Source organism: Aethalodelphis obliquidens, unplaced genomic scaffold (assembly GCF_003676395.1).
Source record: "Aethalodelphis obliquidens isolate GAN/ISIS:26980383/991018 unplaced genomic scaffold, ASM367639v1 scaffold51, whole genome shotgun sequence".
In the NCBI taxonomy this organism is placed as follows: domain Eukaryota; kingdom Metazoa; phylum Chordata; class Mammalia; order Artiodactyla; family Delphinidae; genus Aethalodelphis; species Aethalodelphis obliquidens.
Window position 1 is genome coordinate 1,766,813 of NW_020837995.1, and position 24,055 is coordinate 1,790,867.

General features: G+C 42.1%; 1 protein-coding gene across 2 annotated transcripts in view; it reads right to left on the reverse strand.

The window, feature by feature from the left end:
- RYR3 (ryanodine receptor 3) overlaps window positions 1-24,055 on the reverse strand; it is a 557,080-nt gene that overhangs the window by 322,085 nt on the left and 210,940 nt on the right. For both annotated transcript variants that reach the window (XM_027083790.1, XM_027083789.1), the window contains exon 3: window positions 17,010-17,117. In XM_027083790.1, coding sequence (XP_026939591.1) covers window positions 17,010-17,117 — 108 coding nt within the window. The remainder of the gene's footprint in view (window positions 1-17,009; window positions 17,118-24,055) is intronic.

Consider the following 24,055-nt stretch of genomic DNA (forward strand, 5'->3'; position numbering starts at 1 on the left):
TCATGAGAAGGAAGAGCCTGTGGATGGTGCAGATTTGAGCCCTGAATGCACGACTAAAGGCAACTGAGGAATCTCCTGCCTTTCAAGTCTTTAAAAATAAAGGTCTCGGCTCTTTGAGAATGGTGGACACATGCAACCATGTTCCCATCCCAACCCACGATGTTTGGGGAACAAATTAAATGACTTTTGGAGGTTCCCACTCGGGCTGGGATTTTACAAATGCTGATTCTGAAACAGGAGGATAAGCATTCTCCATTGAGGGGAAAAATGGTGGCCATTGGGACGCCTCCAAATTGAGCACGGGGTCATTCTAGTTGCACCTGTGCTTCTCTTTGCAGGTAGACACCACAGGGAAACCAGACAGCCAGGATGGCAGCTCGAACATATTTCCTATTATGGTATCTTTTAAAGGAGCAAATTGACAGGAGATATTTGTCAGGGTATTAAAGACATTTAGATTGATGACCTTTGAAAGAGGTGAAGCAATTATTTTCTTCTCTGAATTAGATTTCCCCCTTTCTCCTATAGCTGACTAACAAATTTCTAAGAATCTGACATTGCCAAGTTCATTCTCTAAATAAAAGGACCCTGTCAGCCAGATTTGTTTTCCAGGCACTGCTCTCGTTTTTATTTGAACCATACATCCTCATCGTTCATCAGGCCTCTGACGGGATGGTGGACCAGTGGCCACATAGGGTCAAGACTAAGAACTCTGCTCAACCATTTCCTTTCACCCAACGCATCGTACAACAAATATTTCCTACAAACAGTTTAACATCTAACAGGTCAGATTACCTGGACATGAAAAATCAAACACTGTCTTTATCTACTATGTCTCTAGGAAAAAAAAAAATCACCATTCATCCTGGGAATTAACAAAATAGGCGTTAAGTTTTTATCATAAAACCACTATTGAGTCCGACTGTTTGCAAACACCTCTACTCATGTGGGCTATAAGGAAGAAAATGAACTCAAATATATCTTGTTGTTTGATCTCTCTCTCTCTCCTGCACTCTTTAACCCATTATTTTTCTCTCCTGGATGTCCTTTATCAACACAACTTCTGTTTCCTTCATCCCTCTAACCCCCTTGCACTGTTCCCAATTATGATCTTGCTGGATAGAGATAAATTCATCCTGTTTTCTCTACATCCACAAAATAAGCCTAGGGTCAAGTTTACATTTCCAAGCAAAACAAACAAACAAAAGCCTGACCTTTCCTTGAAGTATATGAAGTGGCCTTAGGTGGAGAAGCTGATTCTCAAAGAGTTCTGTGTAGGTGTGGGCCTGTGGATGAATAGAAGAGGTGCTCTTCGTACTTCCTATGTGTCCGTGGACCATACGCTGCTCGGAGGGCAGTGGAAATGGTTCTCCTGAACCTCTCATGGGTTGATTATACAGAAGTGCTCCTCAATCCCAGCTATCCCTGAGAATCATTGGTAGAGCTTTCAAAATGAAAACAAAGTGAGGAAAAAAAAAAAACTACAGCCCTAAAGGCAGGGCCATTTGCCTAAGACTCTTATTTGGTAGGTCTCTGGTGAGTCCCGGGATCCTAGGTAATTCTAACGAACAGCCTAGCTTGAGAGCCACCACCCTTCCAGGACTTCCCCAGCCACACTGGACCCTTCATCTGAGTAACTGGTATGATGCTTACAGTCAGCAAGTATCGGGTTGGCCAAAAAGTTCGTTCAGGTTTTTCCGTAAGATGGGACGAAGAACCCGAACGAACTTTTTGGCCAGCCCCATATTTCCCCATTCTCAGAAGCATCATTCTGGACCAGTGGCTGATTTTCCTTTTAGCATTTCTCCAGAATCCTGCGAAAGCAAAGAATAAACATGGTTGTTCCCCCTTGCCCTTGATAGCTCTAGGACTAGTGTTCAACTATAACTCTCTGTCTCTTAGCTCTACTGCCATGTATGTGACAGGTGGAAAGACACAAATTTCTGCCGTAAAACCTGTGTGGTGAGGGCTCTAGACAATTCAGACTTGGTAGGAAAAGAGTTCCAGGCCCACTACAATGACCTCTAGATCTCTACACCCATCTCCTTGGTGTCCAAGGCCAGCTAGACCCTTCCTGTTCTGTGTCACCTGCAATCTGGCCTTCCCTCTCCCACCAATCTGGACTTCATAAGGCCTGGGAAGAGATGAAGTTGAGGGCAAAAAGCAGAACAGATTAGGGGGGAGGAACTTTTACTTTTCATCTCTCACTACTTGGTCACCCCCTCCCCAATCAGTCATTTCCAGTCTTCTGTTCTCACTCTGGTTGCTGTGTCCCCAGCCATTAAGAGTGCCCTTCTGCATTCTCACTTATAACATTCTACTTTTTTTCCCTGCATCTGTAAGGTCTCTTAGAGTTGTTCTGAATCATCTAACACTTGGGCAGTGCTATTCACATAGCTGCTTTCAAAAGCCTAGCTTAAATCTAAGTGTTCTTGCTACCAACTAGTTCTTCTGTCAAAGAGAAAAACTTCAGGGTTTTTTTTTGAAAAAAATGTCTCCTCTGCTGATCTGTGAATGGAAGCCAGGACTTGGGTAGAGGAAGCACTATCTGATCTATTTTCTCGCCATTGTGCAGGGAGTAAATTCATCACACTGACATTGAGAGGATAACCAACTGGGACTGACAGTAACACCAACTAGAGCTGCAAGAAACCACAGCAAATCTTTGGGGGCAAGGGAAGAAAGGCACATTAAAATGGCCCCTGCTATCAATGAGAGGAGGAGGAGAGTGGCTGGCTCAGAAACACCAAGTATGGGTTACAATTTGAAAACACTTACGCCAACATAAGCAAAACTAAATCTCAGTTGTGCCCATGTTTGCCTCCTTCAATGGCTGGAGAAAAATCAATCAATCATTTCCCAGTGGGGTTGTGATGTGATGGTTAATATAATACAATGTGATGATCTGGTACAGAAAAGAACACTGCAAACAATGAATTAGCTGAAAAAGAAATAAAGAAAATGATCCCATCTACAATAACATCAAAAAAATAAAACCCTTAGGAATAAATTTAGCCAAGGAGGTAAAAGATTTTTACAGTGAAAAATACAAGACATTGATGAAAGTGAAAAAGACACAAATAAACGGAAAGATGTCCTGTGTTCGTGAATTAGAAGAATTAATATTGTTGAAATGTCCATACTACCCGAAGCCATCCATAGATTCAATACATTCCCAATCAAGATTCCAATGGCATTTTTCATAGACATAGAAAAAACAATATTGAAATTTGTATGGAACCAAACTGTATTACAAAGATACAATAATCATACCTTTATGGTACTGGCATAAAAAAACAGACACATAGGCCAATGGAACAGAATTAAGAGCCCAGAAGTAAACTCATGCATATATCATCAACTAATACTTGACAAGGGAGCCAAGAATACTCTGTGGAGAAAAGACAGTCTTCTCAATAACTGGTTCTGGGAAAACTGGATATTCACATGTAAAAGAATGATCTTACACCACTCTAAAATTAACTCAAAATGGATTAAAAACTTGACCGTATGACCTGAAACCATAAAACTCCTGGTAAGAAATGTAGAGGAAAAAACTCCTCGACATACATCTTGGCAATGATTTTTTGGATATGACACCCAAAGCAAATGCAACAAAATTAAAAATAAACAAGTGGGGCTACATCAAACATAAAAACTTCTGCACAGCAAAGCAAACAATCAACAAAATGGAAATGGAAGAAAATATTTGAAAGTCATATATCTGATAAGAGGTTAACATCCAAAATACATGAAGAACTCAGACAACTCAATAGCAAAAAACTCCAAATAATTCAATTAAAAAACGGGCAAAGGATGTGAAGTGACATTTTTCCAAAAAAGACACACAAAGGCCAAGTATATGAAAAGGCGCTCAACATCAGTACTCATTAAGGAAATGATATATCACCTCGTGCTTGTTAGAATGGTTATTATCAAAAAGACAAGAGATAGCAAGTGTTGGCAAGGGTGCAGAGAAAAGAGAACCCTCATGCACAGCTGGTGGGAATGTAAATTAGTGTAGCCACAGTGGAAAACTGCATGGAGGTTCCTCAAAAAATTTAAAGTAGAACTGCCATATGATCCAACAATTCCACTACTGGGTATTTATCTGAAGGAAATGAAATGACTATGTCAAAGAGATGTCTACACCCTCCATGTTCAGTGCAGCATCATCTACAATAGTGAAGATATGGAAGCAACCTAAGTGTCCATCAACAGATGAATGGGTAAAGAAAATGTGGTACAATGGAAGACTATTCAGTCATAAAAAGAAGGAAACCCTGCCAGTTGCAACAACATCGATGGACCTTGAGGGCATTATGCTAAGTGAAATAAGTCAGACGAATACTGTATAATCTACTTATATGTGGACTCTAAAAAAACCCAAACTCAGGGGCTTCCCTGGTGGCACAGTGGTTGAGAGTCCGCCTGCCGATGCAGGGGACACGGGTTCGTGCCCCGGTCCGGGAGGATCCCACATGCCGCGGAGCAGCTGGGCCCGTGAGCCATGGCCGCTGAGCCTGCGCATCTGGAGCCTGTGCTCCACAACGGGAGAGGCCATGACAGTGAGAGGCCCGCGTACCGCAAAAAAAAAAACCAAACCAACCCAAACTAATAGAAAATGATATCAGATTTGTGGTTACCAAGGCAAGAAATGGGCAGTAGAGGAATTGGGTGAACGTGGTTAAAAGTACAAACTTCACTTATAAGATAAATATGCCCTGGGGATATCATGTACAACATGATGACCTTAGGTAACACTACCGTATGGTATGTTTGAAAGTTGCTACAAGGGTAAATTCACAAGGAAAAACAATGTTTTGTAATTATGTATATGAGGTGATGGATATCACCTAAACTTATCACGGTAATCATTTTACAATGTGTGTATGCCAAGTTGTGCTGTAGACCAGTGTTGTATACCAATTATATCGCAATTAAACAACAACAAAAAGAATACTGCAATTGATTTCTGCTCTTTATACTCGGAGCGATCACTGCTGACTGTGAATGATCTTCAGAAACCTGAAGAAGTAAATATGTTATCTAAAGAGTCTGCAGGGAGAGGGAAAGTCAGAGGACCAGACAGACTGTCTTGAACCAGAGCAGCTAAAAAAATTCCTGGTAACTTATCACTGTCTAGTAATTAATCTGCATCTATAGCTGTTCACAGTAGCCGAGACTGCATTCTTGAGAGGGCCCGGGACTACCACAGTCCTATTGTTTCTCCCACTGACATTGACTGAAATCAGCATAGCTAATAGAGCATGGATTTGTATACCCCTGTTGCCCTACACACCAAAGTGGCTGCCCAGAGGGAACAATGAACTGGGAAACAGCAGTTGCTCATTCTCTTGGCGACCCAGGTCAATCGCCTGGGGTCAGAGAAGTGTGGCTCCTGCAGCTCAGACCTCTCCCAGGCCCTTAGCATCACCGGAGGCTGAGGCCTGCCTGGGTGCAATATGGGAGTAGAAGAGGAAGTTGAATCCACCACAAAGTTTACAACCCTGAGCGGAGCAAGAGGTTCTGAAATGCTAGCATCTTGCTAAATATACACCCTCCATTTTCCCCATTATTGGAAATGTCTGGATGAAATTAGTATAGAAACATGTTATTGGACCCTGTTAAAGGCTGAGAAAAAGAATGTGAATTTGAGATATTGTATTACATCAGGTCATTTTTTCCAAAATCTGTGTAAATCCTAAAATTGGATCAGAGTTTGCCAACAGTCCCTTTAGCAAGCTGATGTGGGAAAATCCCCATGAGGGCAGGAGATAAGGTAAAGTTGCCATGGTTGTAACATGGGGAAACAGTTCTACAAACTATTGGGGCAAAATGCCAGGTCCTCTGGCCCCTGGAGCTGTGTCCTGAACTGAACACACAACGTACTGCGTTAACTTAGAGAATCAGCACCATGGATAGCACTCTCTGATTGCCTGACTAAAGGTGTCTCAAGAATTACAATTCAGTTACTGGTATCCACTAATAAGATAAAATCTAGAGATTTTTGTACTCCAGCAGTAATTCTGAAGATTTCTAATACCAAGTCATAAACTTCAGAAAAGGGACAACTATTAAAAGATATACACATAGCTAAAAAAAAGGGATGAATTCAACTTACCTTTCTAATACCTCACAAAAGACATGCAAACAGGTGTTTTCAGGAGTGGTCATGAGTTTCCATCACTGGGCCCAGCACCAACCAGAGAGCAGGACTCAGGGGAGTCAGGAAGAGGAAACATTTCCTCAAGCAAATCCCCAAAGGTTGTTCTTCAGCAGAAGCCTGCATGGTTGGCCACACTGACACAGGCACAGCTCCAAATTCATGCTTACGAACAACATCCTGGCTCTCCTGCCCACCGCCCTCCACCTTATAAAAGCAGAGGAGCAGCAGAGAAATGGGGCAGGGAACCAGCCTCTAGCCGCACATCACTAATGAGATGGAAGCGGGTGATTCTTAATAACGTGCTGACTCCACTTCTCTCCATAACAAAAACAAAAGAGGCACAACTGGTGCCTATGAACTCAGAGGCCTCTTCCTTCCATCACGGAGCTAAGACCTGGAGCTATCCACCAAGGAAGATGTGAATAACTACCACCAACAAGGGCACCAACTATCTGGGTTACAAAGTCAAAAATTTTTTGTAAATAAGCCGAAGCACATGTGTGGTGTTTGGCTGAAGCTACTTAGAACATGGAGTCCACAAGCTGTACATGAGGATAGGCCTTAGGGGTTCACAAGCTCAAGAACTGGTGCAATTTCAACAACAGGACCAAAACAGATCATCCATGTTGCCCATCTTACTTCTTACCCAATAAAGCCATTTATAAAAGAAAGAAAGAAAGCTGTCACTTACACTATCACTATAATTTTCAAAAAGAAAACATACCAACTTTATTACAGTTATAAAATACTAAAAAGGACATAATCATTATGCTAAATGAAATAAGCCAGATCGAGAAAGGCAAATACTACTGTATGATAACACTTATATGCGGAATCTAAAAAACACAACGAACTAACAAAAAAGAAGCAGACTCACAGGTATTGAGAACAAACTAGTGCTTACCAGCTGGAGGGAGGAGGGGCGATACAAGGTGGGGAAAGTGGGAGGTACAAACTATTGGGTGTAGGATAGACTACAAAGATGTATTGTACAACATGGGGAACATAGCCAATATTTTGGAATAACTGTAAATGGAGTATAACCTTTAAAGACAGTATAAAAAATAAATATTTTTTAAAAAAGGACATAATCACAGAAAATAAGAAAGGCAGAATTTTCCATTTATAAAGTTTGCTTAATGAAACAATTTATACATTGTCTTTATTTTCCTACTTTGCCTGATGACCTGCAGATTCTTCCGCATGGGCAGACACCAGTCCTGGAAGAGCATCCTATGATGTCCAGGAGCCACTAATGTAGTTCAGAGGCCCCATCTCGCAGAGGGGTAGAACAAGGCCCAGAGAGCAGCGAGGCCCGAGCCAGAATGCCCAGCCACTGCTGGTCCTGCACTTCCCTCCCTCCCATTAGATCCCCCCTCCCCACTCGGTACCAACCTAAGTCTCAGTTACAGGAGACGTCAGGTAAAAACAAGCATTCTGCCTTTAGCTTTCCTCCTCTTCCTCTACAGAGCTGGAGGCCCTTTTACCCCATGAACTCCCTACATCTTGTTCTTATTTTCTTTCCATTCGATGCCATTTGGTCATTCCAGATTCTTCCATTGTAAAACCAGATATTAGTAATCATAGGATTGGGCCACTGGCTACAGGGTTTTTACTCCAGCGAGGATTAAAGCGCCAGTTGAGATAAGGGTTTCTCTGGAACCAAGTTAATTTTTCTTTACCAGAATTTCCAAATAGAATAGAATTTCATTAAACTTTCATGAAATGAAAATAAGCTGGAGTTTTTTTCTAGTTCACTGAGTTTTCCCTACAAATATATAATTTAAACTCTGGTAGCTATTAAAAGTAAATTACACGATCAAAGGAAAAGGCTAATAAATAACTTGAAAGGTTTCTCTTCTCCCAGGATTTCTCGAATTCCAAATGTGCTTCATTTTTAAAAAGGTAAGCAAGGCTCTTAACATGAAAGAGTTCCCCTAATTCAAATATCCCACAATTAGGGATTTAAAAAATTTCTAAAAATGCAGCTGAAATTCATCTCTGCCCCCGCCCCCCACAAACTAGTTATTAAAAAAAAATTCAGCAAAATTTCTCTTCCAAACATCTCACATAAGAATACAACTATTTACCTAATTAGTACGCACGGGAGAAAGTTTAAGTACTCCAATCCCGCCTCACTCCTCTAAGAAACTTTAATGAAGATGTTTAAATTTTTTTACAATTAAAATGTAAAGAGCACACGCAAACACACACACACACACACACACACACACACACAAACATATACAACCACTGAAAACTACATTTAGTCCAGCCTTGGGGAAGACACTCAAGCTTTCTAAGACAACTGAGGTCATTGTGACAGGACTATATTCACAGAGCATTTGAATGTCCATAGCAACAATGAGAAGAATTCCAGGGTTTATGTCACAGCAGCCAAGCTATAGTTATCACATTTGCTAAATAACCCCAAGATCACACAGGCCTACTGATTTTAAGCAGGAGGTACTGACTTCAGAATGAAAAAAAATTCCACCAAAGAAAAGGCCATTCCACTCAAGCTGAAACACTATATTCAGAAAGGCGGGGGGAGGTTTGATACAATCTGGAGCTTTAAAAATTAATTCTGTGGGTTCTTTACTTGAAAATGCTTCTACTCAGGATATGAATAAATGTAAAAAGCCAGTTAACTTTAATGGTTATTCTTAACTGTTGAAATTAACATTTAATTTTTCCTGCTGGGTGACTTTGGGGATGTTGCATGAGAAAGGGAAAATATCCAACTAGCTTCTTCCATTTTTATTATGAATTCCAGCCTTCCGGAGGAGCAGAGCTGGAGTTGCATAATAGACTAGGCGAGTCTGAAGTACTGAGAAGCTTGGAGTAAGGCAAGGCTGCACACTTCTGTCATCTCACCAACTTGAACCCTATGGCCACAGGCCATCTAGACCATAGTCAGAGGGAAAAAGAATTGAAAAACAATTTTCAATATCTCGAAGGAAAAAAAATGAGTCCACAGGCAAGCCATCCTTGTAACTTCAGAGCAGCAGTTTAACAAGCTTCTTGGCAACAAATTCCTAAGTGCAGCCACCTTTAATTCCACCAGATTGAAGTGTGTGGTGCGGTGGTGTTTTTTTAAATTGAAGTGTGTGGTGCGGTGGTGTTTTTTTGAATTGCAGAGGCACAAAGGATGGAAACTGTCCTGAACACTCACAAGTGAAAAGCCCAGTTCGTTACAAATACAGCTGGAGTCAGTTGTCCATGCAAAGTACATGTACAGTAAAGGAGTGAATAACATACCCATTCCGAGAGGTCACTGAGCTAGCAAAATCCAAAGCAAAAACAGTAAATGGATATTTCAGTGTGTGCCAGTCTCGCTGAAAGCTTTCAAGTCATTTGAGGAATCTGCTGATATTTACAATAGAGAAAGACCCCAATGGGAATAGAGGGTATGAAGTTGCTACCTGGTGAATATTTTGTGATTTTGGCTAGAAGTAAGCAGTGGCATTAGATGTTAACGTTTGTTTTTACTTTTCCAGTACTGTGCTGATGTCATCAAGAAACTAGCAAGCAAGCAACATGCTGTAGCCGAAATCTGTCTGCAGCATTTTTTTTTTTAATTACATTTATGCAAGAAAATCCACCCAAGGAAAATGGTCAGTACCCACATCAGAAAATTTGGAATTTCTTTTTCTTAGAAATACCGCAAACAATCAATTAGAGTTTTTCTTTTACCAAAGAGGAGTTTTCTTACCATGAAGTAAGGTCTTCCAGATAGCAAATTTTAATGAGATATCATGTTATCGAAAGACCGGTTCAACAGTGAAATATGAGTTACTTGCACACGTTTTCATTAGTATTAGCTTATCAGAGAAACATTAAAATCCATTATACCAGCATAAAATTCTAAAATCATAGCCTAACGTGAGCGAGAACAGTAAGAAGTGAGAAGAGACATAAGTTTAATGACAATTTGGTCTGTAGAAAAATACATTAAAAACCTTAGTTTGGAGGCCTTTCATTATTGTTTAAGTTCTGAAAATAATATCTGGCTCTTTGAAGAAAGAAGTTCCGTCAAAACTGCAGAATACATCCCATATTCTTCCAAAAGACAATTTATAGGAGATTCATGTCTCAAAAAAAAAAAATTAAAACTATACTGTCATCACTTAGTGGTTTAGGGTTGATGTTTTGGATGGAGTTTGAAAAAAATTCCCTTTGTCCACACCAAGGCAGAAAGAGAATAAATGCATTTATCCATCTACTTAAATGCATTTATCCAAATACTTAAAATTATGGGACCCGGGGTCTCCAGAATAACAGCTAATACCAACAGGCTAAAATTTCCACAGCTAACTGATGATGGGCTATTGTCAATGGGACACACCAGAGGACGTGAGATGGTGACACTTTTCCCTTTTAACTTGGTGCATTGCAACCATCACAGACAGGAGGAAGTTCTTTTTCATCTTGATGTCTGTGCTATAGAGATGGTGAAACCAAAGCCCAGGGCAGTGAGAGATTTGCCCGCAGTTAAACTTCCAGTAGGTGGCAGTACTAGGACTAAACCACCTGACAGCTTTGTCACCAAACAGGCTGCCATGAGCTCTAACATGGGGCAGGTTCTAAAGAGTAGTTTTTGGTATATAAACCCCTCAAGCTTTTGCAGGTAAGAGCAATTTCACCAAATAGGTTTGGTTATTTTGTTAATACAAAAATACTATTTTTTTGTAGCAGGTGTGGATGACCAGCCAAAGGTTAAAAAAAGAAATGGAAGCATCCCAAATCAGAATGTTATTTTTCTCCCTTTCAAAAGAAAAAGTAGGATCAAGTCAAACAAGTTAAGGATTTAATACTGTGGTATCTGGCTCGTGTCCATTAGGCAGCAGGCACAGGTAACATCCACAGGATGAACAACCCGACAGGCGGTGGCACTGGAGAGGGGAGGTCCTCAGTGGGAGCAACGAGGGGTACTTGGAGAGCTTGACGCAGTGGCTTTTTACCAACTAGTGCAAAGGAAGTTCAGACTTGAACACCTAATAGAGTGATTTTTGATGCATCCTGTCTACCCTAGCTTTAGGGCATATATGGGCGGGTCCTGGGACTGACATACGACACATGCAGAAGTGACTTTGTACTTTCTCTCCAAAGGAAATCTTATGTCCTATTTTAAAGGCGTCATTAATGCCCACTGTTAGATTTGACTCATTAAATAATTTCTTTCCTTTAAAAAACGTCAGTGGGGACCAGGTTTATTTAGAATTGTGTACAAACTTTCTCCATCAGTCTTGTTTCCTCCCCACATACATACCAAAATAAATTCTCATTCTGGCTCTTTTCTGCCAATGATGAAGGGAAGACAAAAACCTCAGAAAATTGAGAGACTACATCTGGATGATGGGGGCTGTCCCTTCTCTTCTATAATACAGAAATGATGGTGGGAACTCAGGGTCCCAGGAATAAAAAGGTAAGCCTCCTATTTGCCTTCTTCATTTTGGATGAGTTTGCATAAGATCTCTAAATCTGGGCACAGCCCGGATTCACACTTTAGACAATGGGCTTCTACTTCCCCTCATCAGCATCTGTTTTGATTTGTTCCTTACCTAACCGTGTCAGGGGAGATGCATCTTGAGCAGGTTCTCGTTTAATGATGCTGTCACCTTTCTGTGACTAAATTTTCCGTGACCTTATCAGATGGATGAATGTCTTGATCTTGGCTACAAGGTAAGTATCTCATGACACGTACTTTAAATAACATTTACATGATGACACTTTGTAAGCAAAATGTAAGATTATGCCTCCTTGGCCATTTACAAGGTCACGCAACGCCAGGAGGCAACCCCTAGCTTCTCAGAAAGCATGGGCACGTCATCCCTGAACCTGACAAACGTGCCACCATACGTACGCATTTCTTTAGCAACCATGCTGCGTGTAGTATCCCCTATTCTAAAGACAGGGGCAAGTGAAAGGAGCCTGAGGCTCCCCTTAGTGTTAACGGCACCATCTCATAAGTAATAAGGGGAATTAAAGGACCACCTCTCAGTGAGCTTATCCGTGAGACAGGTTCTTGCATAAACAGTATCTTTCCAGGTCACATTTCCCAATCAAGTTTAAAAGGCTGAGTGTGTATTTGCATTCTAGATATTTTAGAATCTAAAGTCAAGAGTGATCTTATACAACCGTAACATTAATTCTTCTTACACGTATATTTTATCTCTTTCTTGTTTTTTTTTTTTTTTTGCGGTACGCGGGCCTCTCACTGCTGTGGCCTCTCCCGTTGCGGAGCACAGGCTCCGGACGCGCAGGCTCAGCGGCCATGGCTCACGGGCCCAGCCGCTCCGCGGCATGTGGGATCCTCCCGGACCGGGGCACGAACCCGTGTCCCCTGCATCGGCAGGCGGACTCCCAACCACTGCGCCACCTGGCAAGCCCCTTGTTTTTTAAGTAGTAAAAGTCTGACAGTGATTAAGTCAACTTTTAGAGAAAACCAGAGCCCTTATCAGGAGTGCAGCTAGTAATTGTGTAAATCAAGGCCTTTCATTTTTAAAAGCATGACGTTCATTCACGTCAAAACCCATCTGTAGTTATTCGGCCCTCGATTTGACATGCACCTGGTCATACAGTGTGGGTCTCTCCTTCCTTTGAGGCATTTGAATACGCCTGAGGATCTGTGACAGGAGGAAGTAGACCCGAGATGAAAAGAGGAACCAATATTCATTTCCACACCCACAGGCACCTGTCAGCACTTATTTAATTCTCACCCAACCCTATGAGGGAGGTTGCATTTTGAAGGTGTGGAAAGTCAAGTACAGAAAGGGGAAACAATGTGTCCCAGAGGTCACTCACTCCAGTTTAGCCTGGACTGAAAACACATCTGCCTAACTCCAAAAACGGAGCTTCTCTCACCACAAATGCTGCTAGGTCTGTATTCAAAGTCATTGCCATAGGATGATGAGGACTGAGGACTCAGAGGGAGATGGTGACATCCTTTTTAGCCCCAGGTCCTGCTGAAGGTGGTTGGGGACCTCACAAACCGTAGGTTCCGTCAATCCAAAATGTGAAAATACCTTAATATTCGTATGCAGGGATTTTACATCCACTCCAGCTATTTAATTGGCCACAGTGCCAAGCATCCATCTCTTGGTAATATTCCCAGAATAACATCAGATAGCATTTAATCAGCGGTAAAGTGACCCAAGGATGAGTTTAGGGACGGTGGACTCTGAGGGGCACTGACGTTCTCTGCCCCCAGGGCCTCCTCATCATTCATTCTCCTTTTCAACATAAAGCTGGGTCCCACAGGCCACTGGCGGTAGCTAAGGACATTTCCGTAATAAACTCGGTCGTTAAACCAAGCTGGACACCTCTGTTTTCTTTGCCGGCCAAAGGAATTGCTGCAGAACCGTCAATCCTTGCAAAAAGGCTTCTATACGCTCATCAAACAAATAAACAAATAACCCACGTCATTTTTTTTAAAAAGTTCAGTTGCTGTGCAGCAGTGAACAGACACAAAAGGACCAGTTTATGCCTAGAAGGAAAAATGACCGTCTTCAAAGCAACCCGTTTGGTGGCAGTCGTGATCATTAGGGAAAGTAATATCTGTTAAAAAGCAGTAAACGCCTGTTTCCAAACAGAATGGACTGGCATGCGGAGGAGGTGCGAACCCAGTCCAACATCCCCAGGCTCCCCGGAGAATCATTATGCTCTGTCGTGTTAACTCACTTCCTTCTTGATTTTTCCACTTTTTCTTTTTCTTCCCTGCTGAATATTATCATCTCAAATCAAATTAAGTACTAATAGTAAGTGGGCACAGCAATCACTTCAGAAAAGCAAAACATTCAGGCTCAAGAGGTTATATAAAAATATTATTTCTCATAATAAAGATTGAGAGCCCAGATGGAATTGTGAGAGAGTTCCAAGGACTCTCAGTTATAGCAACGCTTCAGTTGCTATAACTTCAGTTACAGCAACTGAAGCTGCTGTTCAGGTAACTAGTGGAGCCACCAATAACTAATAAAATCTAAATCATTTAAAAAGAGTGCCCTCTCCTATCTGTACTCCAGCTCTCTTTTCAAATCCCTTCCTCTAGCTCTAAGATCTCTAGTTATTAATAATAATAGCAATAATGTATCAAGGTGGGAAATAACTGTTGGAACGCTCTTTTCTTTGGTAAAATGGCACGAAACAGCAATATGACACATTGGGAAATTTCAGAGTCTGACCCAACATGCTGATTGTTATCCAATGACTTTTTAATATTAAAAATGTCATGGATAGTTTATTTTGGACTTGATTTTTCAAAGAGAATGGCTCCTCCAATAAGATTGAACATATTGGTTTTTAAATATTATAAATTAAAGATGGCCCCTGAAATATATAACTGTATGGAATACACTTCTGCTATAACACGGCTGGTAATTCAGGTATGTCTTATTCATATGTTCCAAAACTAAGAATTCAATCTTATTAAGTTGGCATTCGTATTCTGTTTGGAAAATGAATTGTTATTTATTCTTTTTCAAAAGACAAATCAAGTTAAGACTATTGTTTAAGTTCTTGGCAACAAAGAAGAGCAAGGGTTATAAACAGAACTTTTCAATTTACTTTGTCATCTATAGGATTCCCTGAACTACTCAAACTAAACGGTCAAGAAAAAGAAGTCCTTTGAAATGCACTTTGTGAACAAACAAGATAAGAGAATGCACACAAGATAATTCTCCAGTTAACACAGCTTCTCTCTATCTTCCCAATTTCTATCCTGGGTCATATATCGGCAGGGTCTAGCTGATCTTGGTTGACACTGAAAGTGGTGATATTCCACATCAACCAGGTTTCTCTCACCAAAGGTGTCTGTAAATCATGAGTTAAGTATACTGGAAAGAAAAGGGAACAATTAAAAAGTAATCTGGGGCTTCCCTGGTGGCGCAGTGGTTGAGAGTCCGCCTGCCGATGCAGGGGACACGGGTTCGTGCCCCGGTCCGGGAAGATCCCACATGCCGCGGAGCCGCTAGGCCCGTGAGCCGCTAGGCCCGTGAGCCATGGCCGCTGAGCCTGCGCATCCGGAGCCTGTGCTCCGCAACGGGAGAGGCCACAACAGTGAGAGGCCCGCGTATCACAAAAAAAAAAAAAAAAAAGGTAATCTGTTCCACTGAACTGGAAACGTTTGAGGGTATGTATCTAAGGAGGAAAGCATGGGGTACTGAGGTCAGTGTCAAGAGGAGGTGAACACAGATTTCAGATTTCAGTGAACATCAAAAGAACAAAAACTCACCTGCGTTAATGCTCTAAGGAAAAGCTATTTTCAGGTGGCTGATGAAAGCATACTATACTAAGCCGAAAGAGTAAAGAATCGCAAGTATTGGTGTTAAGGACCCTAGAAAACTAATTAAACATCCTAATTTTATAGATGAGAACGCTATGGCACCAAGAGATTGGAAGACTTATGTAAGATCACATTAAGAGCCGCAAGATGACCCAAATGTAAACATTGGTTCTCTTGAGTCTACGGTCATTGTCTCTTCTACCACCAATGAGACACTTCTTCATGATGTATGAGTTCTTTCAAGTAATAAACTGTGCTAGGTCCTGCAAATAGTCCTACCTATGTGCAGTATAAGATGCAAAAAATTAGATTTGTAATTATAGTACACAATGGTAAGAACTAGTTATTGACTGTTGCTCAGGCAAGGGCACCCATCCTAGACTTACGGGGTCAACAAAGGCTTCTCAGTCGACCTAATATCTAGACTCGTTCCTTGAAGGAGAAGTAAAGATTACATAAAGGAAGAGAGAGAAGAGGAGAAAGCTGTTTTACATGGAGGAAACAGCTGACACATGTGATTGGGGGTAAAGAGAGTTGTCGTGTTTGAGGAAGTGAAGGGAATTCAACGTGGTTGGATCACTGAGTGCTTGGGGTGGGGGGGGTGAGAGACGGGGCAGGAAAGGTAAGCAGGGCTCACCAAATCCTGAAGGCCTTTATGCCTAGTTAAGGAATTTGGGATTTCTCTTAAGGTAATGGGCAGACAGAGAATTTTAAAATAGTAAAGTGTAGTGATTAGATTTGCATTTTGGAAAGAACATTATGACAGTTGAGTGAAAAAAAAATCATAGGGGAGGTAGGCACCGAAGGAATCAAAGCAGTTAGTCTGAGGTAGTAACGCAGAAGATAAAGGACAGTCATCGAATAAAGTATCTAACGGGGGTGGAGAGGGGTGTTTGGACTTCAGATATACAGGCCATAGAATTAAAATACTTGATGATAAATGAATATAAAGAGATGTGGGTCATCAGTGAAGGGGTCAACATTACTCTGAAGTCTCTAGCCAAAGTCTTGCCTGGGAGACCTTTGGGAGACCATCATCCCTCAGTTAAAGACTTAGAGACAATTTTACCAACAATAGAAACTCAAGACAGCTTTGTACTTGCTCATCATGAGTGAAACTGTGGAAATCTGGGTACATGTCAAAGATTCTGCATTCTACAGGAAATCCTCTCCAAAATGCTGTAACCTGGTTGTGCTGCACTGAGACAGTCATAAATCTCTGATGAGACTTTCCCAAGAAAAAACAACCAGCCTAACAGGTACCCACCCCCCACATCCCAAGGTCCTTTCAGCCTCTCCATATTTCCCAGTGGATTATGGGCTCAATGTCCTATGCCCTGTTCAGGCAGCATTAATGATGATCTATTTTCTGGTGGAAGTTTGTTAACCCAAAGGAAGCAGAGTTAGGGCTGCTAAGTAAGAGGAATAAGAGGATTGACTCAAAGAAACTGGAAAACTAAGGTTTTCTAGTTCAAAACTGGAGGAATGAATTGAATTGTATACTTTTGGGCTATGGAGTGTCCCAAACCCCACCAAGGACATAATTCAGGTACTCACCCCTTCGCCGCCATTTTCACCTGTGTTGGCAAGCATTTCCTGTAGGGCTCTGACAGACAGGGACTGTTCCAGTACAAAATTGCAGACGCAGAGATCTGGAGGAACATACTGTGGAAATAAAACCAGAATGAGGATACCTACTCATATCAGTTGGGGATCAGTCACACAATAACATCTCAAGGGCAAAGAGCCTATGAATCAAAGTAACACTTGGATCGATGGATGGATGAATGAGTACAAAAGGTAGCTTTTTAAAAAATTTATTCACGTTAAAATGGGTTTCAAGCTGGATTCTAAAGGATGAGGAGAAGAAAAGCCCTAAGTCTCAAGGGAACAGCGACCAAAATGTCAGGATCAGCTTGAGTAATGGCTGGGGGCACACATGGGAGAAGAATACACATCCAGCCTTGCTGAAGGAGTGAAGGCTGATCGACACTGATGTCTGAGTGGGACCAAAGGAAGAAAGTCACTGGGATCTCATCCACAATAATATGTAAGAGGACAAGACCAGAATAGTGACCAAACACTCAGCAATAGTGACCAAAATAGGGAACCCAATTCCTTGTTAAGAAAATCTGGATGCCACAGTGTAAAAAGAGAGGATTAAGAGCTACATAAATTTAATTCTGAACAAAGAAATTGATGACCCCTACAACAACATTCTAATTTATTATATGCTCAGGTAATACCATGATATTTTCAAACATTTCTCAATAACAGACAGCCTTCTCTGCAGATTGACTAGTAATAGCTAATGCTCATTGAGTACTTTTCTGTGCCAGGTATTGTTTTAAGTGCTTTGCTTATATTGGCTCATTTAATCTTCACAATCACTCCATGTATACATACTGTTTATCTCTCAGTTTACAGCCGAGGAAACTAAGGCACAGAGAAGTTAGGTCACCTGCCCAAGGTCATGGCTTACACTTGGGTGAGTTGGATTCAAATCTAGACACTCTGTCTCCAAATCCATACACTTAACTCTGTTCCTGCTGCTGATGAAAACATTACAGATTTTTTTCACAACTAGACCATTTTCTTTAATAAATTTATTTATTTATTCATTCATTCATTCATTTTTGGCTGCATTGGGTCTTTGTTACTCTGTGCAGGTTTTCTCTAGTTGCGGCAAGTGGGGGCTACTCTTTGCTGCTGTGCGTGGGCTTCTCATTGCGGTGGCTTCTCTTGTTGCAGAGCATGGGCTCTAGGTGCACGGGCTTCAGTAGTTGTGGCACGTGGGCTCAGTAGGTGTGGCGCACGGGCTTAGTTGCTCCACGGCATGTGGGATCTTCCCGGACCACGGCTCGAACCCGTGTCCCCTGCATTGGCAGGCGGATTCTCAACCACTGTGCCACCAGGGAAGCCCTAGACTATTTTCAATCAGCAAAGATTTAAGTTTTATATTTCTGCAAAACACAGTGCTTGGTATTGAGAAAGATATAAAAACATGCAAAACAAAATCAATGCTCTTCAGGAGTTTACAATTCGCTTCCACGATACATCATTTTCTTTGGGAACACAGCTTATATTCACCTTGCACACCAAGCCTTTGTTTCCTCTGTGATATTGGCTGAACATTGACACCATCAGAGTAACAGGAATAAGGAATGAGGGCCGGAAGTCACCCACAGCTATGTCTAACACTCCGAGACAGGTAACACTGTTTCTATGGAGCTCCAACTTAAAAGCTAAAAGCAAGCCTGCTATTAAAGCACATACAACCCCTCTGATTTTCAACATTTTCATTTTTTAAATAAAGATTATGGAATTGGTGATCTTTAATTTCCCTTTAATTTCCAAGTGTTTGTATTTGTACCTTCCTCCTCCTCTTCCCCAACCTCAATGCCCTCAAAAATAAACAGACGTCCCACTTGTCGGACCTGCCCACTCTTTCCCCTTAGTAAAGTTCTGAGACCCCCGTAAGCCAAGAGTGGCTCCTCCTATCCTGAAGGCTACTGGCCCATGGGTGACTTACATTTTGCCACTTAAATACTTTTCTACTTAGGATCTCTACAGTCAGAAATCCTAAAAACCCAGACTCCCTAGAATTCTGGTGTTACAGGAAATTGCCCAGTTCTCTTTATGAACATGATGTAACCAGGGAGAAACTGTATGTAACACGAGGAGACAACAGCCTTTATTTTACGTTTCTGGCTTCGTTGTCAACGTTTGTTCCTGCTGCAGGTAATTAACTCATTTGTATGAGACTTGAACAAGCAGACGGCTGGTGATGCAGGGCAAGGCTTCACATCAGGAAGTGTTTTTAGAGTACATATCGCATCATTACAAGTACCAGGCAATAATATGATAAAGCATTTCCCTAAAGACCATATGCCACAAATATAAATAGTCCGACTCAGTCTCCCAAAAGACGATGCCACCTCAGAAGATTTTACAGAGGTTTTTTTCCTACCACATCTTGGTCTATCTTGATCTCATGTCACCAGAATAGGAAGCAAAAAGAGCTAGGGTTTGAGTGTGTCCACTTCCTCCTTCACTTCACTAGAGCATGCGATTTGGGGATTTCTCTGTTCAGGAATGTCTACGGGTATGGCTGGTACTTTAAAGGGTGCGTTTTGGCTAATCAGCTGAACGACCCCAACATTCACGCTCACTTTTACAAGAACCCTATTTAGTCCAGTCTCTTTAAGACAGAAACATTCACAGCTCCAAGTGCTAGAGGTCCTGTCCTTATATGAGATTGTGTGATCCTGTCAGCTCTCTTTCCTCCTGTTCTGGTTTGCTTGGACAGGGATAGGAGTTCTCCCCCGGCGATGCCATCCCCCATCCTGATAGAGGACCACGGATACCAGACCCGAGGCATGCTCCAATGACATTTTTCTTTTCCCTCCAGAAATTAAAAGTCCCAAGGTGGTCGTGATTTAATTCCTGGTACAGATGGGTACATTGACAGAGGGAGAGTGAGCACGGGGAGTGGGGGGAAGCATCTCACAGGGGAACACTGTATCTGCCACTGGTTTACATAGTTTCCTTACAGTTTAGTTTTTCTTCCTCTAGAGTGTGGTCCTGCCTGGACTCTCCATGCTCGGGGATAAGGTCACACCACTCCAAGAGCAGGCAGAACAACATGTGGGCAGTGGCAGGGGAGGGAACAGGGCAACAGAAATATCTGGAGGAAAACAAAATGTAGCTAGCGACTTGTGACACGGAGTACAGAGCACAGAGCCGTCTGACCTGCTCCGCCAGCTGCCATCCTTAATTACACTCCACACCGGCCTGAGCTCCCACCTCCACATTTGCCAAGAATAAGCCAAGGCCACTGGTCCATCAAAGCTAATTTGTTTGCAGCATGAGAATTCCCCCAGGAGGCCGGCTCATTGTGTCTGGGCTCTGGAGCCTGTGCGTCGGTCACTGCCTGCCAGGCGTGGGGCATGTGTTTGATGATTCTCAGCACGGAGAGAAGGGCTCTGTTGACATCTGTTCTGAAATAGCTCCTCATCACTCTCCCCAGCCCTGTCCTCAGCCTAGAGAAGCACCATGTTTCCAAATGTCCTACAGAAAACCTTGAGATGCCAGGGCTCTGCATGAGCCAGGAGCTAGGTATTCATTTAACCCCACCGTGTAGAAAGCAGTGAAAGGGAAGGCCTATGGACCCTCCAAGTTCCGTAAGTCTATGTAACATATACCTCGCTGCACTCAACGTATTTTTCTGGGGCTTACTAAGTCCAAGAAGGTGGGAATTTAACACTCCTGTTATTGGATTCATTTAGCATTTTTCTACCTAGTACCCCACAATGTACACTCACCAGGGTACTAGTTTGTACAAGGCAATCCTTCAGGGGAACGAAGAGAAGAAATAGTTAACAGAAACAGGGATGTTCTCCCTCTATTACGCTGTTAACCACAGTCGCTGTGGCTTACATAGTTCTTCACGCAACGCAGTCTGTTTCCCTAGATTGTGGGTATCTTGCAAAATCTGTGTCTGACTCTACTTTTGCTATCCTTAGTAGACAGAACAGCAAGTGCGCAACTCAAGCCTTCTTGAGCTGACTCTGTGTGTCCTAGACTATCCGAGAGTATGTGACCGATGGTAGCGGTGGTTGCAGCGCTAAGCATGCACTTGCCTGTTGAGCCTCTTCCCCAAGCCTCCTGCTTAAGATTCAAGGGACCCTTCTTCTCTCATCGTCATGGGTCTCCTCCCACTTCCCTGTTAGCCCATCTGGCTCTCCTATGGCCGCGCCTCAATAATATACCCTGTAAGTGCGGCAATGGCTTTGAATGAAAAGCAGTACAGGTTATATTGGCTAAGAGCGAACCCTCTAGCACAGGATTGCCTGAGGTCCTATCTCTGTTCAACCGCTTATTAGCTGAATGACGTTAGGCAGATAACTTAGTCTCTTTGCCTCAGTTTCCTTACCTGTAAAGTAGAGATCTGATAGTACCCACTTCTCAGAATAAACTACTTTTTTATATTTAAAGAACTTACGATATGGTCTGGCACATAGTAAGTACTCAATAAATGTCAAATGTTGTCCACACAGGGCAGTGAAATCCACATATCAATAACTCACTTAAATGTTTATGTATATATCTACTATTTCTGAAGTTCTTATTCTGTGTAAGGATAAGGCAAAATCCCTGCTCTTCAAGGTTGTGCGGTCTCGTGGAGAATTGAGGGAGCAAACGGAAAATTTCCAAAGTATGATTCAAAAGGCCCATAGGTGGGTAAGGAAGCATGAGGAAGCACCCAGAGTTGAACAGGGCTGCAGTGGAGAGGGGGGAGGGGGAGGGGAACAAGCAAAGGGAGGGGAGAGGCGAGGCTGAGAAAGACGTAGGTGCTAGACTGAGGGTCCTGAGTCATCCCGCCAAGGATTTTGGACTCTGTCTTCAGTGCAGTAGCCTACATTCAAGGAAGCAAGCAAATCAAATGTGCATCTTTGAAAGATCACTGCAGGTCCAGTGTGAAGTGGGCTAGACCAAGGCAGAGAAACTAGTTAGGAAGTTGTTGCAATAAACTGGTTACAAGGGGACAATGGCATGAATTAAAATAATGGTAGTTGAAATGGAGATAAAGCAGTGAATTTGAAAAATCTTCAGAAGTTCAGAGAGAGAAGATCTGGTGACTACTTGGACGTAGGAGAGGAGTGGAAGATAACCAGTGTTTCTATCGGATGGAAAAAGAGTGCAAAAAAGAATTCAGGTAGAACAAGCCACACCAAGGGTCAAAAGTACCACGAAGACAGTAACTGCACTCGGCAAATTGTCCCTAGATCTCCATTTGGGCAACAGAATGATGATGGGAGAGCAAAGTCTCTGTGATGATGTAGTGGTATCCCTGCAGGTGTCAGCAGAGGAAGGCTCACCTGGGAGAAGAGGAGGAACCTGAGAGAATGACACATGTTTTCCACAAAAGGAGAATTCCTGGAGACCCAGCAACCAAAGTCAGCCCAAGTAACCTTACTTCCCTTTCCCATGTCCATTAGGCAGTCAGCCAGTATTTAGAGAACCTAACAGTATGCATGCAGTATTGTACTAGCTGCTGTGGGGAACAAAAGAGAAAAGACATGGTTTCTATCCTTTAAGGAATTCTTAAGCTATTTGAAGAGACAGATCTACCATAGATGAGACTTTATGAAACAATAAAAAAGTTTACATTCAATGCTAAATTGTTGGGATGGGGAAAGGCCAGCCCAGGCTGGAGCGTGGCCTAAAGAGGGTTTACGTGGGCAAGTAGCTCCTGGCACAGAGCCAGAACTCAAATTTTTGTTTAATGAATGAACAAGATGGGAGAGTTATCCTTCCATTTCCTTGTGTGGATTCTTCCCTTCTGTTTAAAATTCCATTCGTTGAAGCAGCATTTTTAAGTTATAGGTTTTCCAGAACCTCTGTCCTTACTTCCCTTTGCTTTTTCACCTAATTAACCATCCCCCCAACTCACCTCCATGGGCACCATGTCTGCTGGCAAGAGGCAGAGCTGGACGCTGTCCCCAGTGGTCTGGCTTCTACACGCCTTGTCTGTTCCATTTCACCACAGTGCCTCCCACAGGACTGAAAACCATCTCCCTATGATGGCTCAATGCAATCCTACTCAAAGACTATGGATGAGAAGACTTCCCAAGCCCTCGAGGGCAGAAAATTATCCTCCCCTCCAGAAAATGTTCCAGGTCAATCTGGCCCCACTAGGTACAGTGTGGCATTGGATAAGACCAACTTTCTATGGGTGAGCACCACGATGGCTAGAGGTGGGACATGTAGCTTGTATTTCAGGAGCTTTAAGCACTTCACAGACATGATCTCATCCACCTACAGCAGACGTGAGCTCATTCGTGGACTGCCTCTCTGTTATTGATAATACATAATTATTTGTATTGTGTTTATACTTCAAAGGCAGAGAGCCGATCATTAACCAAACTAACACCTACATCTCACCCCAAGCAGGTTTTAAGTATTTATGCAGTTAAGCGCCTTTTAAATCTACCTTTGTCACCTCTGCTAAGTTTTTGATAGATTATAATGAAGAAAGTTATATAGTGAATATTTAAACCTGAAGCTGTTGCCCAGTCTCTGTATTTCTACAAAAATAGTTGGTGGCTTTACAACTATTTTAGAGGTGGGTCAACTGAGATACAAAGGAATTAGGTAAAACTTATATGGGCAAGTGGAGAAATAAGAATAGAATTCATATATACATTTAAAATGTATTTACCTATCTATATAATTGTAGCAGGTACTGTACTAAATCCTTTATAAATATTACCTCATTTAACTCTTACATCAACTCTTTTAGCAAAAGGATTATAGATAGACAGTTTATAAATGAGAAAACTGAGACTCAGAAAGGTTGAAACACTTCCCCACAACCACATGCTGAGAATAGCATTTAAATTGGGAATTCCAAGCTCAACACTTTCTGATACTGTGTCAATATTCCTGAAGAGAAGGTTCTCATCCTTATACGAACATTGTGTTGTGGAACTCTAATTCTACTAGGCTACCTCCTCCCAACTCATTTTTTTTTTTTTTTTTTGCCACACCGAGCGGCATGTGGGGATCTTAGTTTCCCAACCAGGAATCGAACCCCTGCC